Below are 18,665 nucleotides of genomic sequence, written 5' to 3'. Positions count from 1 at the left end.
ACCCTTCTTTCCCTTTGATCCAAGTTACTTGGATCACTCTATTTGTTACTTAAAAAGATAGGCAAAAACTCTTAAAACACATGCATCCTAGAGTAACAGGATATTGTTCTGCTTTAAAATATTACCATGTTTGAGCAAGTCTGCACAGTACCCATACGAATGTCAGAAGTTATTACGGTGTAACTACCTAAACAGAAAAGTTAACAAAGGCACCCTAAATTTCCCCTTATTTGTGTATGTATCTGCATTACCTTTACAAGTGGAAACTTTATATGCAGGGAAAAAAGAGGAAGGAGGGAAAAGGATCCTTGCCAAAGTCAATGAAAAAAAGATGTTAACTCAAGCATACAAAGTTTATATTAGCAGAAAATTCTTACAAATCACAACAGGGCAAATTAGAAAAAACCCCAACAACAACACCAAAAAGCCCCAGAAACAAACCACCACCCCCCCTCAAAAAACCCCAAACAGAAAAGAATGCATAACCTAATCTCAGATACGCTTTACAGCAGAAGTCTTTATTTCATAGTGCACAAAAGGTCAGGCTTTTGGCTTTCATTTACACACTCCAATACTCAGGAAAGAGAGCCTGTTTCAGCTGTTGCGGTTTCAGTATTCTTTAACAACCAGAACCAAACAATCCTTATTATTAAAGGCAGAGCCTAGTCTTCACCCTTTGTAGCTAACCCTTTTGTAGACGTGCCAAGTGTAATCTGAATCATGATCAGATCCATGTTTTTCACCAGAAGAAAAGGGCAGAGAAAACGGAAAACCAAGGACACAGTGGCTTGAAAAGACTGAAATTATGTGGGTGAACAGGCTCTTTGTTCAAAGGTAAAGTCTGAGGTGCTGGGGAAAAAACACCCCAAATCAACTGGGAAGAATAAAAGAACAACCTAAGCCACCAGTTAGAAAAGTCGACATTTAACCTGTAAAAGCAGAAAGTAATTCAGCTCTTTTCCTTCCCCCATCAAAAACCATGCTGTGTTACAAGTCAAGCTGTATCAGAAGTCAGTTCCTCTCCTCCCCTACTATACCTACCTTCATTATGTCTGCCTTTTGTTAAGAGAACACTGATGGGTGCATTTGGGTCCTGTGGTCCTAGGTACTCATGCTGGTGATGTATTTCAGGAGAAGGACTTCGCGAATGAAGCCTATCCCTACTTTGACTCCTCATTTCCCTCCCATATCTAGGATCAGGTTGAGATCCATGACTATAATTAGGTGGGCTGTAGTCTCCTCTGTAGTCCTGTTCATAGACACCATCCCTGTCGACGCTCCTTCCCCTGCTTCGATCTCTTCTGTAGTCTCGATCCAAGCTCCTGTCAATGCTCCTACCACGACTTCGATCACGGCTGTAGCTGCATTCCCTCTCACGGTCTCTGCTTCGGTTACGCCCCCTGTTTTGCTCATCTCTGTAGCCCTGATCCAGGCTGTTTCCCCAGCTTTGGCTGCGCCCTCCATTACCACTGTGCCAGCTTCTCTCACTATAGACACTTCGAGCACTTTTGCCATCAAATTCTGCATGGTCATCCATTACATCTAAAGCTCTGTCCTCATAGTCAAGGGAGGGGCTTCTCTTCAATGCCGCAGCCTGCACTTTCCTTGGTCTTTTCACTACCTGTTCAGTACAATAAAAAAAAAAATTCCCTTCAAAGGTCAGAGCGTGAAATTCAACAGATGAATATTCTTCATGTTTCGAAAAGAGAGGTTGGGGGAAAAATAAGGAAAAAAAAGAACAATGTTCTACTTATTAATGGACTAGATCTGTGTACACAGAACATCATTGGCCTCACATAACTTTTGTTTTATCCAATTACCACTCATTATTGAGTAAAATAAACATAGAAGACATTGTACTTCCAGTTTTCCAACAAGATAACTTTGTGACATTGGTTAATTTCCATTTGTTTCACCTGTAGTATATCTGTGTTTTGTTTTGTTTTTTTTTTTACGCTGTACATTCTATTGGGCAAAGGATTGCTTTGCTTTATGCCTTTATGCTACACTTCATAGAAGAAATCCAAAATTTTAACTGGTTACACATGTACATACCACAGTAGAGTGAATACATTTGTAATTTACTTACAATGGTGGCAACTTTTCCACTTTTCCTAAGCTGTTGAACTGCAAAAGAATGTAGAACATTTTCCATTGGAGTCCCATTAACAATGACCACTCGGTCATTTTCTCTGGAAGCAGGGGGAGGGGAAAAAAAAAAGAAAAAGAGGATTTAAGAGGAGTTGTCATGGAAACACCAAAACAATTGTTTTGATTTTTTTTTCCCCCAGAGGGAACCTATGGATTTTATTCAGTTTAACACGGAGTTCTGCTTAAAAACTGTGTTTGTTACACAAACACCACAATATCTGAATAGTAGAAGCAGCTTTAGGTATGTTTAAAAATTAGACTTTGAGCAACACTGTGTATCTTTGTACATATACTATGTCGAGCTTAAATACCTTGTGACATTGTTTTTTAAAGACTATTTGTGATGACTATTAAAACTTCTTCATTTAATTTTTTTTCAGAACTCCTAGTTTTCCACATCTAGTGCTAGAGTTCTTTCATACCAGCATTTCACAAGCTCTTCAAACTGCTGCAGCCGTACCATTATTTTAATACCATATGTCTAATACTGACAAGTACGATTATACACTTTTCTAGAAGACTGGTGTTCAGGTCCCATCTACTCTGTAGATTGCCCTGTAGATTGGGGAGAAAAAACCCAACAACACTATAATACACAGGAAGTCCTCCCTGCCCTAAAACACAGGCCAACTGAGATTACTAACTTGACTATTCAGACCTCCTGCATGTCAAATAGGCCAGTAAGACTTTCACCCCAAACAGCCCTGTAACATTGATTAATTAAAACCCATACATTTCATAATGGCATTTCAGTGCAAAAATGCAAGAGATAAAAAAACCCAAACAACTTACCGCTCCTCGTATTAGTTTATTCTGGTTATTACTCAGTTACTAACCTTATAGTCAGAGCACTAGCTTAACCAATTACTGGTTACTCTGCAACTTTCTGATAGGTAAAAGAAATATCTGATTCCAACTATTTTCTCTTTATTATAATCAAATCACATCACAATCTTTTTTTTCAATAAGAAGATTATATAATCTAAGCCTCTATCTGTAAGGTACTCTATCTCCTAAATGATTTTTGTGCCTCTTTTCACACCCCTCTAATTCCTTTTACTGAGTGAGTATGCAAGCACACTATATTCCAGCACCAGTTTCATCCAGGCTGTATGTGAGAACTAAAATAGCTCTCTTCACAGTCCATACATCCAAAGACAGTATTGAACTTAATGTTGTAACATTATGGAACAGGATGTATGACAGTGGTGTTGTGCAGGGATCACTGCTGTAAAATGTAGGTTTTATACATTTATGTTAAGAATGGTTTATTACTTGCTTCACAATAATCCTTTTATTCAATTACTCAGTAACAACTCCCATGTCAGACATTTAATTTCCTAACCAAAAATTAATATTTGGTAAAATGGACAAGATCTACATTTTTGAATTACTATTACTTCACAACTTTGGCATTCTTCCAAGTTGTCTAGTCCTCATCACGTATTTCAGGTCAAAGGATAACAAAATGATCAGATGGGTAAGAAACTCTCAGTCTACAGATTTAAAATCCCATGATAAATGCTGCCTCACCAAGGATGAAGTTATCAGGAGGACTAGAGAAGCACTTTATTTCCATATATTTTTCCTTCAAATAAAAAATAAATATTTAGCAAACCTTCTTTGTGCTGGTTTAAGCCATTCTTGGAAACTAATGATAGATCACTAAATATGTTTGTTAGAGGAAGAACAAGAAGGATGTTTTAAGACACTAAGTATTTCTACCATTTCTTCAAAAGAAATGCAAGTGTAAAAGAAACATACTTAACTGTTAAAAACTTTTCAACACCACTGAAATTTAATTTCCTACCAAATAGCAAATAGTGAATTAAATCACAAAGATTTAAACAAAGCCTGGCTGAAGGTATTTCTGTATCTGCAGCCATGCCCCCCAAAATATTAGACAGAGAAAAAAGAAAGTGCTTACTGAAGTAATCCATCTGCTGGACCACCTGGAAGAACATCTGAAATGACTATCGATGTTTCACCATTTTCAAAATGAGGGTTATCTCTTCCGCCAGAAACTGCAATCCCAAATCCTCGTTTTGAATCCTTTACAACAAAACAGAATAAAACAAAACTCAAATCCAGTGACAGGAAGTTTGACAAGGAGAAAGAAGAGTAACATCAATGTTCCTGTGATGGCACTCGAACTAGATACTATTTAAAATATGATAATTGCATGCAGAGAGTTGCAGAAATACACAGCACCTCTAGATTTAAAAAAGAATGGGTTTATAAATCTATGTAACAAAACAACAAGTCCCTCAATCTACAACCTTATGATGGTTAGTAATTAAGCAGAGGACTCATTAACTTTGCCTGCATTTTGGTTCACCATCCCACTGGTTATTCACACCAAATTTATTTTTAGGTAAATCTGTTTTGTTAGTAATGCTTGGGAAAGTGGAACAGCTTTTCCAGGATCTCATCTTCATTATGATTGCTAACTACTTTGTAAGAACTACTTACTCATTGATCAAACTAAACAAGATCATGGCTGATGACAAAAAATCAAGTAGTGAACTTGTACCTTCTCTCTAATTATCTCTATCACAATCAACTATTTTAAATATGTAAATTATGTCAAACCTGTCACCATAGAAATAACAGATTCATAAAATCCTAAAATGGCATTCATAAAATCAAAGAAATACTTCACAGGACATGAAGAAAGCATGCCAATAGCACTAGACCTGAGAACTGTTAGCAGAACTGAAACGCAGACAAGAAGGTGTGCACAAAACCGACAGGTTTAATTTTATCAGGTATTTAACATACATATCATATCACTAAAAATGACCAATTATGCTACATTTAAACAAATCTGCCACTACATTTAATGCAGCGGCAAAACAATACACTAAATTAAAGTGCTTTTTCCCCAGCTCACACTCAGTATGGGTTGTTCATCGTATGTCAGCTTGTGTTCCACTAATGTTGCTATTAAGTAGTTTACTCTTTGAGGAGGAAAAAAATTATGTGTTTTTCTTTTTTAACAGCATTTTACTTGCTGCACCTTAGTTTTACAGAAAGCAGTTTCATGCTTCACACCAACACAATACTGATTGAAAATAATGGTAAAATTCAATGGTAGTGGCCGATGCAGCAAGTCCTATAGGCCTTTGCCATCTCAGTAGCGTATGTCTGCCTTTGTGATAAAGAAGCAGTGCTCATTTACATGATATTCGAGATCTGAAAAGCTGGAGGTTCCTGGAACTAAGATCTTCCGCAATGTTTCTCCTGTCTACCTCTGTAATCTGAAACCAATACTGCTCATCAAACAGGCTGTGTAGAAAAGATTGCTATTTTACATTGGGCTGTCAAGTTCAGTTCATTGCAGAGCATGTAAAAATACTCCAGCGGCTCACTAAAGAATTCTAACTGAACCCAGATCAGCAGAACAGCTGGGAAGACCACTCCCACCAAAGCCAAATCACACACCTTGGACCATGGTGTGGCAGCCTAGTTACTATGGTCTAGAGACTGTATGACACTGATAGTCCAGCTATTTTAGAAATTTTAGTTACAGAGGTTTTCCACTAGATTCTACACTGGTAGATAAAAAGAATATATTAAAAAATTATAATCAGTTCAGTGATTATTACAAAGCTTGGATGTTAACTACAAACTGCTTGGCAAAACCATCTGCTTTTTTAAGGCTATTCAATAATGAATTTAGCTATGTGTCTGACCACATGGTATATTATACTGTCATTAGAAACACCAAATGATAGCAAATATAGCAGATAAATTGCTAATTGTTAACTGAATTTACTCCTAACACTAAAGAGTCATACTATTGTATGAATAACTGTTAATTAAGCTTTCAAATAAAAAACGTATTTGATTTGGACAATGAATTAATCCTATTCTGGACTCAGATATGCTAATAACATCTACTGCAAAACATATTTAGATTAAACCGGGGCTCAAATATTTGAAAACTAAAAATATAACAGGAACTCACTCACCTTTTGTAAGGTCACAGTGTACTGTTCCCATATCAGCTCTTCCATGCCTGGGGCCTGTTGCACACAGAAACCGATTAGTAAAACACACAGCATAAAACTATCTAAATTAAAATGTAGAATACCCCACTAAAACACATGTTTTAAAAAAATGCATATTCTCACACTTCGGTAGAATTAGTATGAAATCTATGTATTTTAATTATTGACAATTTTTCTTTAAAAAGGAGAAAAACATTACTGTGTCCAGGGTGGTAGAATCCCTTCATGTTTCACTGATTTAACAGCTCATTCTGATTTTCTAGAAAAGCCTTATTCAGCAAAAGCATTTAATTCAGACCAACAATTGTTCAAATAACACAGAATACTTATGGAAGACCTCCCCATCCCACCATGCAGTAAGATTAGCTGTTGAAACTGAGGTCTTCATAATAAACTAGACTTCAGATCTCTTGCTTCTTGTTCATGTGGATTTAACAAAATGTTTTGTACATTATGAATTACATAAGTAAGTATTTATGTTCCCATCAAGAAACTAAATTTTACAGGAAAACAGAGTTTATCACTATACAGTACATAGTACATGTATAGTATGCAGAATAGTATACTATATAGTTCTGTGGCACTTCTCAGTGTCACACTGTTCTCAGTGTTATTTCCACATTTCCATTTAAAACTGGTCATGAACTGATCAGTTTATCTTACATGATATAACCTGAAACCTTTCCAACACAGCTTAAAATATAACACAGAATAATCACCCAGCTGTGATGCACCATACAGTACACAGCCTTCAGTGCCTGCCCTGTAAAACCACGAGAAAAATGAGCCACGATATTTGACACACTGCAAACACTTCAAAATACAAGGCATCCATTGCAGAAGAAAACTCCAGGCACTGCATAAGTACTGCATACACCTACTCAAGCCATAGGTTTTATTTCTTGTTACTGCTAGAAGTGGTCTTCCCTCTTGTGAAGCTCAAAAAATTGAAGTTCACACAGAAGCTCACTTTAGACTTAATGGTCTTTTTAAGGGCATAGGAGGGATTACTGACAAATGAACTCCAAAACAATAGACAGAGAAGTGACAAAAGAAGGGTATGCCTGTACTTTAAGGCATCCTCTGTATTTCCATAGTTAGTCTTCCAGCAATACACAACTATTTAGCAAGCTATAGATGTTATTTCTTGTACGAAAGAAAAATTCTTGGTGTATTGTTCCAGTTGATTCTGAGTACCCCAAAGAGCAACTAGATTGACATTTTCCACTACACATTAACTGTATTGAGAAACAAAATTTAAAAAAGTCCTGCTCAGAGATCCTGAGGGAATATGCAAAACATTCAGCATTTTTACCAGGAATTTTACAACACTGAGTAGTGTTACATTTCAAAAAAATGAACAATGCTTTCCAGTTTCCAGAACCTTTGGGTTCTAATTTAGGGGAAAAAAAAAAAAATAGATGTAGGAGATGATGGTTTAAATTAAAAATAATACATACAAGTAATTATTTCTAAATTTTGACTTGTCTAGATCAGACAAGAATGTGTTCATAACTGTTAGTAATAAAACATATGTCTTGGGGTCAGCGTTGAACATGCTGAATTACATAGTGAAAATTATTTTATCTGATATTCCCATTTAACCAGCTGATATGCCTAAACCTTCAAATATCTGAAACTAAACCGTCTCACTACATATAAGTCCTTACACAGAGAATCCTTGCCATAAATAAAAAATTCCTCCTTAACTAAGCACTTTTTCTGAACTGCTGTGATGCTGCCGTAAATAGAAGCAACCTCACTTGCTTGTCTGGCATGTAGAAAAACGTGTAAACAGTTTACCTACTACTGACCCATGGCTATAATGCTGCTGTCCTGCTTTTCTATACAATATTTTTAAGCTCTGTAAAAAACCAGTCTGTGCTAAAGAAGGGCCTCAGTGACATTTAAGTTTCAGCTGATTTCACTGAACAAAGTTTTAGAAACGAAAATCAGTATCAAACAATGGGTAAAATTTGAAGGACAAGCAGGTTGGTTCAAATTTTGTAGAACAAGGGGAGATGGAAAACCTTTTCCACCCTTCTCTCCACAAGAAAAAGGCCTTAGCACCTTCCATATATAACAAGAACATCACGAAAGTTCAGTTTGCACTGTATACAGCTCTTACCAACTCTACCTCCGAGCCAAGAATACTGAGGCCAGCTCTGAGCGGGCACAAGAGCAAGGCAGGCAGAATGCAGTTGATGAGAGCTTACTACCCATGGGGACAAAGAAAGGCCTGTGAGAACTGACTGTTATTCAGTACAGTGCTGCAGGAAAAGGACTGAGGAAAGCACAGCAAAGATATCAGGGATGGATTTAAGGATATGAAACTGGAAATTTAAAGGAATTTCCTTCCAGAAAAACTCGGCCTCCCATGAGCAGTGACACAAGTAAAACCTGTAAAACAGCAGAGATGTATTGTGCAATAACGCAAAGCACCATAAACTAACAAAACTTTACTTTGCTCTGACAAATAAGTCTCATGGTATCTTGTAAAAAAAAATAGTAGTAAGAATGAAAGAAAAACTACTTCCTACAGACAGTATAATTAAGGTCGTACAAGATGTTGAGCCTGTAATATCATCTCATTTGTGCCTAGAAAAAGTTCCTCAAAGGATCAGTGACTGTTTCAGGTACATTCCGTAAAAATTTTGGGGGTTTATTTTTTGCTTGAAACTGTTATCGAAAATTAAACAAAAGATAATTAAACAATTCACTTTTAAATTTGCTAAGTATTTGTTAAAGTAATCCATTTTTAGAAACTGCTCCTCAGAAAACTGTCTCCCATTTGCTGTATGCTAGATTAGGAAAGGAAGGTACACCATGTACTTGCAAAGCTGATTTTGTACATAATAACCAAGACAACACTAGTTCAGCCATACTGATAAATCTATGCAGGCTCTGCAACACGGTTCAGAGAACTGAATGGTCACCTTGAAAGCCTGTAAGGCAAAAACACATCTATACTCCTCAAATCTCTAAACAATAATCTCTTTAACATTATAAAATGTACTGCTGCTTGCCATTGTCACGATGCTAACCCATACCAGCAGATAATTGGAGAAGAGAAGACTGAGAGGGAGGGAAAGACTAAAAATGTTATAAATCATCAGTGGGGGACTTGAGCAAAACTAGTATCGAAGTCTCCACCCCAATTGTGAAATTCCTGTGAAAGTCCGCATTTTATAATGTAACTCTTCTCTGAATGCATCAAGTGATGAGTTATGAAAAGCCTCCATCACCTTGCCAATTTCTTCATACTTCATCTGTAAGGAAACACAAAGGGATCCTGAGCAGCTTGTGCATCCCTTACAGGATCGCAGTTTCACTGCAAGATAGCACACCAAAACACTGGAGAGAGAAAGGCAGGCAAAATGGTTAAGAACCCCACCTCCAGCTACTAAGAGTAACTGTTTTATAAGTCTACCCAGGTTTGACACAGGCAACAGACTACCTGCAGTAAATTCATATTACTGTAATTAGCTAGTCTTAATTCATTAGTGACTAAAGTCAGTCCATTTCTAATTAGAACACTGTAGTCGGGATTTGCTTAAATCTGCCTAATGCTCATATACTAAAATGACAGGTGCTTTCTACATACCCAAAATAGACTGCTTAACAGAATCTTTGGCAGGAAACTAGTCAAAGTGCTAAAATCGCCTGTGTGCTACAAACAGGCAGATGTTGCAGTTCTCACTGACATTCATCAGAGATTTATGCAATTACTTGCTACTGAGAGATCACTGAAGGCAACTTCATTCATGCTGAAAGAAGAACAAAACCAGAAAACCTGCCACAAAAGTCATCTGGCTGTAAAAGTGAGTTGGAGAGGGGAGGGATATATGAGGAGAGGAGGGGAATAAAAGACCTAGAGCAAGATGCAACAAAAAGCAACTCACGTGCCCTTTCAAAATCCCCAACTTTTTGACTGCATGTAACCACATTCGCTGCAGAGCTTGAGCTGTCTTCATTGTTGCAGGATATAATCTGTGAGGGAATGCCGTACATCCCCGTCTTTTCATCTGTTTTCACCACTCAACACGGTTATGTAATTCTAATACAATAGTGGCCTACATACTCGAACAAATCCTGCCGTCAGTTTCACACAGAAACACATCAAAACCACAGCAGGGAAATCTACCGTGAGTTCAACTAACTCTCAGTTTAAGAGATCCCAGGAAAATGCAGTGTGGAAATGTTTTATTTGCTTGTTTTTAAATTAAGTGTCAGAAATAGATCACTATGCAGCAATTCATTCTTCTTCTAAGCACATATCGGGTCACCCACTATAAACCTAATTTAAACCTGAAAGCAAAAAAACGTTTAAGAAGCATAGTGCAGATTATTTGAAAATTCATATGTTGACTATAATATTTTACAGTTTTTGCAAAACCATGGACTTGGCTCCAGCAAGCAAAAAGAGAAACAGAGACAAAATTATAATAGCTGAAAATAACAGACGCTCATGTTTTCCCTCAAACATTTAGTAAGATACATGTAAGAATGATAAGCTAATCATACAGACGAACAGATAGATTACTGTATTGGAAAATAGGTCAAGCTATCACTCCCATTTATGCTGAATGAATGCTGTGAAATTTAAGCCTCAAGTGAACTTTTCCCCTAGACTTTATGTAAGTTTCACAGGCAGTGAACAGACAGGAACACATGCCAAGTGCTGGTACACAATGCTAACCAAACCCCCCATCCATACATTGCATTTTTCACTAGTAGAACAATTTTAACTGCTGAAGAGTATAAATTCAGAGAGCAGTGAAAAATATGAAGGGTTGTGTTGTTTGGGGTTTTTGGGGGGGAAGGTGGGGGCAGTACATGTGTTGAAGTCTTAATTCAGCATCCTGTATTTTGACTGTGACCCCATCTCTGCACTAGCCAGCAGAACTAGGATGAACAGAGGCTTGTACCTTCAGCACTGAGCTGCCAAGAGTGAACACCAAGGAATCCAGGAGAAGCACACTGACACCAGCCTCTGACTGCAGCTTCCCACTTCCACAGCACACATGTGGATGCGAGTAGTTTGAAACTGTTTAATTAGAGTTTGGTACAAATAGTTTAGAATCTCCATCAACATTTCTAAAGAACAAACACATTCCTTTTAAGAGACTCACATTCATAGCTTCCAAAATTGTTTTATATTTATTTATTTTTACAAAAAGAGCAGGAAGAATAACAAGAAGAAACAGATGTAAGAATGTCTTTGAGACTTCTCTAGCTTTATCTCCTTAGCCTTCCTGCTTTCCTTCACCTTGCCCTAACAAAGCTTTAACAGCACTCCAAACACTGAAATACCACGAAAAAACAACTGTGATGACATAGAGAACAAAAATGGTGAAACGCAGTCCATGACCTATAGTGGTTATAACAGTAAGGCTCTTTTTTCTTTGTTTTGGACTGTCTTTTTTCTAAAGATAAATGGATTGAATACATCAAAACTCAAAAGGAAGTTTTTCTGAAAAGAAATTTTAAAAAGTAATCAAGAAGTCTAGGAATGTTCCTGAAAATTTTCTTGCATAGTCAGTACAGGAGCTGTGAAGAGACTAAAGATTCAGTAGAAAGATGACAGCTTTTGCATGTGGGTATTTCATTCTTTTAAAGTGAGATGGAATCAATTTTTTAAGTAACAAACAAGTTTTGTCAGACACTGTCTTTTCACCTTACCTGCGTGCCTCTTTGCAAAGGTTAGAGGAAACTATAGCCTAACTTCACCCACAGTACAAGACCCAATTAAAACCCTATCACATATCACATCTATTTGGCATTTATTATCCCCAGACATTTAAAACTGAAACTCTTTTTGAAAGCAAGCTCAGCTCCAATGACAAATACACACTCTGTTTCTTTGTGGGAGTCAATTCTGACAGTAAAATGTTTGTGAATCACGTGGGTAAAGACAAATTGAAAACTAAGCATGCTGATCTGTTCTAAAAACTGGGACTGTGAAAAAAGAGCCCCTTGAAAACTCAACAGAGCAACCTCACAATGTTGCAACAAAACCTTACAGCTGAAGGCTGCATCTCTCCACTCACCTAGGAGAAAAAGTTTTACACCTAGCACTATCTATTTTGATTTTTATCTCTCCAGACGGTGAAGAAAAAGGGTATTTCCTCATACATAATCTACACAAGACTGTGTAAGCAGAAAGAAAATCTAAAATGGTCTTGTTGGCTCCATTATGGAAATGACACACAAAAGAAGTCCTTCTGTTCCTGTCACTCCATCCCTGCTCCCCACCCCCCTTCATCTGCTACCATGGACTTAGGCATAAAAACCTTGAAGGGTGAGTCTAGGTTTTCTGTAAAGACAGACTCCCACACTGAAGATGATCAAGAACTTCAAGCTTAACTGAAAGCCACCCCCCCTGTAAAAGATGGAGGACAGGGGCTCTTCTAGGGGCTCTTCTAGCCACTGATAGGAGCAGCCAGGTGGAGGCAAAGCTGCATCAAGACATCATCAACATGCCTGATCTAAAATACCAGGTACGCTACCAGAAGATTCAGAAACTGTCCTCACGTGTTACCTGCCTGCATAAAGGCAATTATGACAAATAAAAAAGGATGGCCCTGGATCTGCAGGCATTCAAAGGACCCTGATTCACTTCAATTTCTATGACTCAGAAGAAATGTCCTTCAGGAGGTTGAAATTAGACCATCTTTAAGGTTCCTTCCAACCTAAACCATTCTGTGATTCTGCATATTATCAGACCTTGTGTGAAAAAAATTTTTTCCAAAATGCATGTAGAAACACTAATATGAAGCGCTGCCTAAAAAGACCTAAAGAAAATATAAACTGAGCATAACATTTCTAAAAATTTGTAGATTTGATAAGTTGAATGTCATTACACTGCTTCTTGACATCAAGTCAAGTAGCCTATCCACTGAAATGTGTTGTGCAAGGAAGCAAACACAGATTGTCTCAATTTCTGGCAAACACAACTCTTGCACCAAAACAGCCCCTGTAACAGGAAAACAGGAGTCAACTTTCTCCTGCTGTCAGAATTTTAGCCAGCTAACAGATGAGGAAAAATTCTGGGGTGGCAGAACTTGCATTAGTTTCTACCTCTTGTATGCTCTACGACAAAATAAATGCCTTCCAGACTGCAATCTGAACTAGAATCCCCTCCTATCCAGAACTGAGGAGATGAATGGTAACAGCATCATTCACCAGACTATTGAGAACATTAATTGACAAACACATCTACGTCTCATTTGCATTGTAGCCTGATACAGTGCAGCCCTGAACATCCACAGCATAACACCTCAGATCATTCAGTGCACAAAAATCATTTAATGAATACGCTAAAGAATACGGAAAAAGATTGCACACACAGAGAAGACCTACACTAATCTGCAGCTTTTGACAAATTGCGTGCTTTTTAATGCAAAATATATTACTTAATCTACCTCACAGCATTTCAATAACAAACAGTGCTTAAGTGTAACAAAGAAAATCACAATGTGTCCATTTGCAGTCCCTGCACTAGCATTCTTCAAATGGTTCACAGAGATGAAATAGCATCCCCACTTGAGAGAATTTTTGCAGAAATTTGTCCAGGCACAGGAAAGAACTCTGCATCAAAATATAGGCATGAGTTTTGAGTTCTGAAAATATTTATTTTTTTCTGCAATTCCAAAATAGAAAGGTACTAACCTAGACACTGAAAACAAGTGAGTAAAAAATGAGGGATAAGGCATCCTTTTGCTGGATTATGGCATGAAGCACATAATCTCTGGATAGTTTTATTTGTTTTGTTTCAACTCTATATTAAAGAAAACTGGGGAGTAATGGATACACTAGACTCTTTGGGGAAGGAAAAAAAAAAGCAAGTGTTTTTCAAGGATTTTTTTTCATTAAGCCAGCAAAATACCATCTAGGAAAACTCTGTATTTCCTATATATTTAAAGCCAAACATTTACCAATTATTATCGAAGCTTTTCAGAAGACAGGACAATCGTTTTCAGAACAAGAAAAGGGAGAATCAGGATTTTCTTAAAACATTTTGAGCTCAAGTCACAATTCACCTTAAAAACAGCCTATAAAAACACAAGGTGGATTTTGTTTTTAATTTGTTTGCTTGCTTGCTTTCTAGGGGCCTACTTCTTCTCAGACCCATTAAGGTTTCCTTGCCTCTAGAAACAAGTACCTTTGGAAGGTTCTCAGATGATCAACACCCCTTTTCATCTTTGGCTATGCAGGTTGTTTTTCCCAAACACACTACCTGTAGGCTGGGTACAGCTTCACAATATTATCAACTAAACAAATTCTTTCTGACCATAACAACTTCCACACTCTTCCTCATTTTTATGCAGCTCATTAACTCACTCTGCAAATTCTGCTGTTTAACTCTTAAAAGTAAGCCAAAACAACTTTCTAAAGCAACAAAAACCTTCTAATTTTTTCCTCACTGAATTACTCTCTTGCTATTTCTGTGAATTGAACTGACAGGCCAAGGAAGATAGCAGAAGGAAGACTAGAACTCTGCATATAAGATCAACTCAAACATCAGATGAAGCTTCACTTTTAAGGATGTACAAGGATAGGAGAATCACATTTTATGTTTTTAAATCATAGAATCATTCAAGTTGGAAATGGCCTGCAATATCGAGTCCAGATGTTAACCTAACAGTGTCAGGTTCACCACTGAATTATATTCCTGAGTGCCACATCTCCATGGCTTTTAAATACTTCTAGGCATGGTGACTCAATCACGACCCTTGGCAACCCATTCTAACATTTGGCAACCCTTTCTATGAAGAAATTTTTCCTAATATCCAATCTAAACCTCCCTTCGCACAACTTGAGGCTGTTTCCTCATTTCCTGTCACTTTTTACGTGGAAGAAGAGACTGAACCCCACCTGGTTACAACCTCCTCTCAGGTAGCTGTAGACAGCGCTAAGGTTTCCTCTGAGCCTCCTTTATTCCAGGTTAAAAAACTCCAGCTCCCTCAACCATTCCTCAGAGGACTTGTGCTCCTGACCCTTCACCAGCTTTGCTGCCCTTCTATGATCATGATCCGGAGCCTCAATGTCTTTCTTGTTGTGAGAGGCCCCAAACAGAATCTGCATTGAGGCCTCACCAGAGCCAAGGACATGGTGATGATCCTTCTCTAGTCCTGCTGGCCACACTATTTCTGATACAGGCCAGGATGCCATTGGCCTTCTTGGCCACCTGGGCACACTGCTGGTTCATGTTCAGCCGCTGTCAACCAGTACTCCCAGGTCCTTTCCCATCAGGCAGCTTTCCAGCCACTCTGCCCCAAGGGACTTGTTGTGACCCAAGGGCAGGACCCAACATTTTGTCTTACTGAACCTCATACCACTGGCCTCAGCCCCTGGGTCCAGCCTGTCCAGATGCCTCTGCAGAGCCTTCCTGCCCCACAGCAGATCAACACTCCTGCCCAACTTAATGTCATCTGTCCAAATCATCAAGTAACATATTAAATAGGACTGGGCCCAGCACTGAACCACTGGGAACACAACTTGCAATGGGCAATGAGCCGGCTTTAACCCAATTCACCACCACTCTTTGAGACTGGCCATCCAGCCAGGAGCAGGGAAATAAAGGGACAAACTGAAAAACATTTAATGGAAAAGACAGCAAAATGGAAGCTCCTAAGTGGTTTCAAGTGTACTGAAGACTATGAGAAAACACATTATACATTAGTTGACTGTTCTGCTCTGCTCTGCACTGGTGGGGCCTCATCTCAGGTCTTGTGTGCAGTTATCAATCTATTAGAGACTGTCTAAAGGAGGGCAACGAGGATAGTGAAGAGTCTGGAGGGGAAGCAGTACAAGGAGCAGCTGAAGTCACTTAGTCTGTTCATCCTGGAGAGAAGGAGGACCAAGGGGAGACCTCATTGCCCTCTACAGCTTCCTCATGAGGGGAAGCAGAGGGGCAGGCACTGATTCTTCTCTGTGATAGAGAAGGCCAGTGATAGAACTCAAGGGAACCTCCTCAGTTGTGTTGGGAAGTTTACGTTGGATACCAGAAAAAAGGTTTTTCACCCAGAGGGTGGTTGGGCACTGGAGCAGGCTCCCCAGGGTCAAGCACCAAGCCTGACAGAGTTCAAGAAGCATTTGGATTACATTCTCAGGCACACGGTGTGCCTCTTGGGATAGTTCTGTGCAGGACTTGGACTTTGATGATCCTTGGGGGTCCATACAACTTAGGATATTCTATTTTCCATGATAAAAAGATATTTTTTATATACATATATACACACTAAATGCATCTGTCCCAGTGGCACTGATGAACAGAAAGCACGGCTTGCTTCTCCTTCGCTGCCCCGTGCTGCGTATTACAAAGGTGTACAAGCACTAGGACCTGCGCTGCCATCTCCTGCTGAATTTGCAGGGCACCTCCAAATACAGAGCAGGCGCCACCAAAGCAAGCGGGAATCGGCATTCCAGAAGGAGCCCACGGCGCTGGTGTCCCTGGGCCGCTCCCGCGCCCGCCCGCGGCGGCGCCCCGAGTGCCGGCAGGGGGCGCTGCGCCGCCGCACAGGCCCGGCCCGCCAGGAACAGGGAGATGAGGGAATGCTTCCCGGCCGCGGGAACACCGCCGCAGGCCACTCCTTCCATGGAGAGCAGGGCCCCGTGATACACAACGCGTGCGTTTATTTATCCCTCAAAAGGGCTGGCCTTTGAGTGATTTTTATAAATACAGTTTGTAGAAGTTAAAAAAAAAAAAAAAAAAACCCCAGAATTCTCATTGTGACAAAATCCTACTTCAAATCTTCCTTTTCATACTAAAGATGACAGAAACTCTGATGTTAAAACAAAGCGTTAGGTTCTTTTGGTTTTGTTTCTTCCATCTCAAGCACACATCCTATCATCAAACAGACTGTGGGTGTATTTTTAGTGATTGCAGTTTCATTAAGTGCCTTTTCACCACATTAGATGATGTGGTGAATTAACTGCACTGTTTATACAAAGGAAATAAACATATTCCCCAAGCAGTTTTATGTTTTGGAGAAAATCTGGTACTCCAAAATAAATCATGCACATTACTCAGCAGAGACACCAAGACATCATGAAAACAGATACCAGAAAATTAGCAATGCTACAATTTAGAACTTAACAGTAAAAAGCAGAGTTGCATTTACATTTTCAGAATGGAACTTTCTTTCAAACTGCTTTTAATCTGAACTTAAGCAGTGTACACTTTCAGAAAGTACTGTGAGGTCCTTTAAGGTCCTGATTTTGCTGACAGAGAAGATTAATGTCTCATTACACCAGAAAAGTCAAGCAACACACACACAGAGGTATTTCCTAAAATTCATTCACTTGTATTTCATTCACATGTGATCTCATGAGAGATCAAGAGCAACAGTTAATCATTTCAATTGAGTATACAAAAATTACTCAGGATTTTGTGGTGGCTTTTTAAAACAATGATGCTTATTGAACAACTATCTTTTTAAAAACTGCCCACTCCCTCCCCACTTGTTGTGGGAGAGGGTTAATACAAAAGCAGCCACCTGAACTCCTGTGATGCTGTCAGAAGGAGGTCCTCATTTACCATGATCAGGATTGGGGACGGAAGGGTGGGGGTAAGAGGAGTGATGGTGAGAAGGGCAAAAAGCAGTGTTTACCCAGCAGGGTGTGACAAATTCAGAACACTAACTCAGCATTAATGTATAACCTCCACGTGTTATACCAAGTAAAAGCACACATGCAAAACTTCTAAACTTTTCTGTAAAAACATGGAGGAAGCAGAGCAGTTTACACTTGTTACAGCTAAATTCTACTGTGTATATGTATACACATGAATCATTGCAAACCAGTACAATATCCCATCACAAACAAAACAAAAGCCTGTTCAAGATGAGGAGGGAAAAAAAAAGAAACCGTCTGTATTCAAAACACAGCGGCAAGATACTGAGGTCTTACCTACCAATAACCTAAAACTCATAAAAATTCAGGTTAGATCTATTTCAGGAGCAAGTTCTCTTCACTGTCTTTTGCCCAACAACAGTTCTGTGATTGCCCTGGTAAAATTGTTCCAGTGCTTCCCCAACAGGAAGCACTCATTTCTCCAAAATTGGAACAGCTTCAAAAAGGAACAGCTTTAACTGAAATACAAAACTGCCATTTCAGAAAACAAAACCAAAAAACAACAACCAAACAAAAAACCCCACAACAACCCAGATCTCATTTCCCTGTCCCCCCCATTTAAATTATTTTGGTTTTTTTAGAAAACAGTTCTCTTGAGAACACACTATCAACTAACAGTTCATCAAAGTTTTGTTCCTTTTCAGACACTGCTTCACAGAGGATAGTTAGAAGCTGTTTTTCCTAGAAGTGTTCTGGGACATGCAACACCAATCCAGTGGAGACATGTCAGTTTACTCTCCAATAGGTGTTGAAGGGGTTCTAAACCAAAGAACAAACCTCACCTCCTGGGGCACAGCATGTGCCCAGTCTTGCAGTAAAATAGATTTCTCCACCATGCCTTTTTTTCAAAAACTCAGCACGGCT

General features: G+C 38.8%; 1 protein-coding gene across 5 annotated transcripts in view; it reads right to left on the bottom strand.

Annotated features, from left to right (window-relative positions):
* Positions 1–18,665, bottom strand: part of TJP2 (tight junction protein 2) — a 61,511-nt gene that overhangs the window by 15,581 nt on the left and 27,265 nt on the right. For 3 of the 5 annotated variants that reach the window (XM_050329712.1, XM_050329711.1, XM_050329709.1), the window contains exons 2-5: positions 6,126–6,179; positions 4,079–4,203; positions 2,090–2,192; positions 1,042–1,621 (exon numbers count right to left, since the gene is read on the bottom strand). In XM_050329712.1, the coding sequence (XP_050185669.1) occupies positions 1,042–1,621; positions 2,090–2,192; positions 4,079–4,203; positions 6,126–6,170 (853 nt within the window). In that variant the 5' untranslated portion in view covers positions 6,171–6,179. Of the gene's footprint in view, positions 1–1,041; positions 1,622–2,089; positions 2,193–4,078; positions 4,204–6,125; positions 6,180–9,409; positions 9,519–10,066; positions 10,154–18,665 lie in introns of those variants that run through there. The other 2 variants (XM_050329710.1, XM_050329708.1) reach the window with 2 other exon arrangements.

This window comes from Myiozetetes cayanensis, unplaced genomic scaffold, assembly GCF_022539395.1.
Source record: "Myiozetetes cayanensis isolate MyiCay16 unplaced genomic scaffold, myiCay2020 scf4, whole genome shotgun sequence".
NCBI lineage: Eukaryota > Metazoa > Chordata > Aves > Passeriformes > Tyrannidae > Myiozetetes > Myiozetetes cayanensis.
This window is presented reverse-complemented; position numbering and strand designations above follow the sequence as displayed.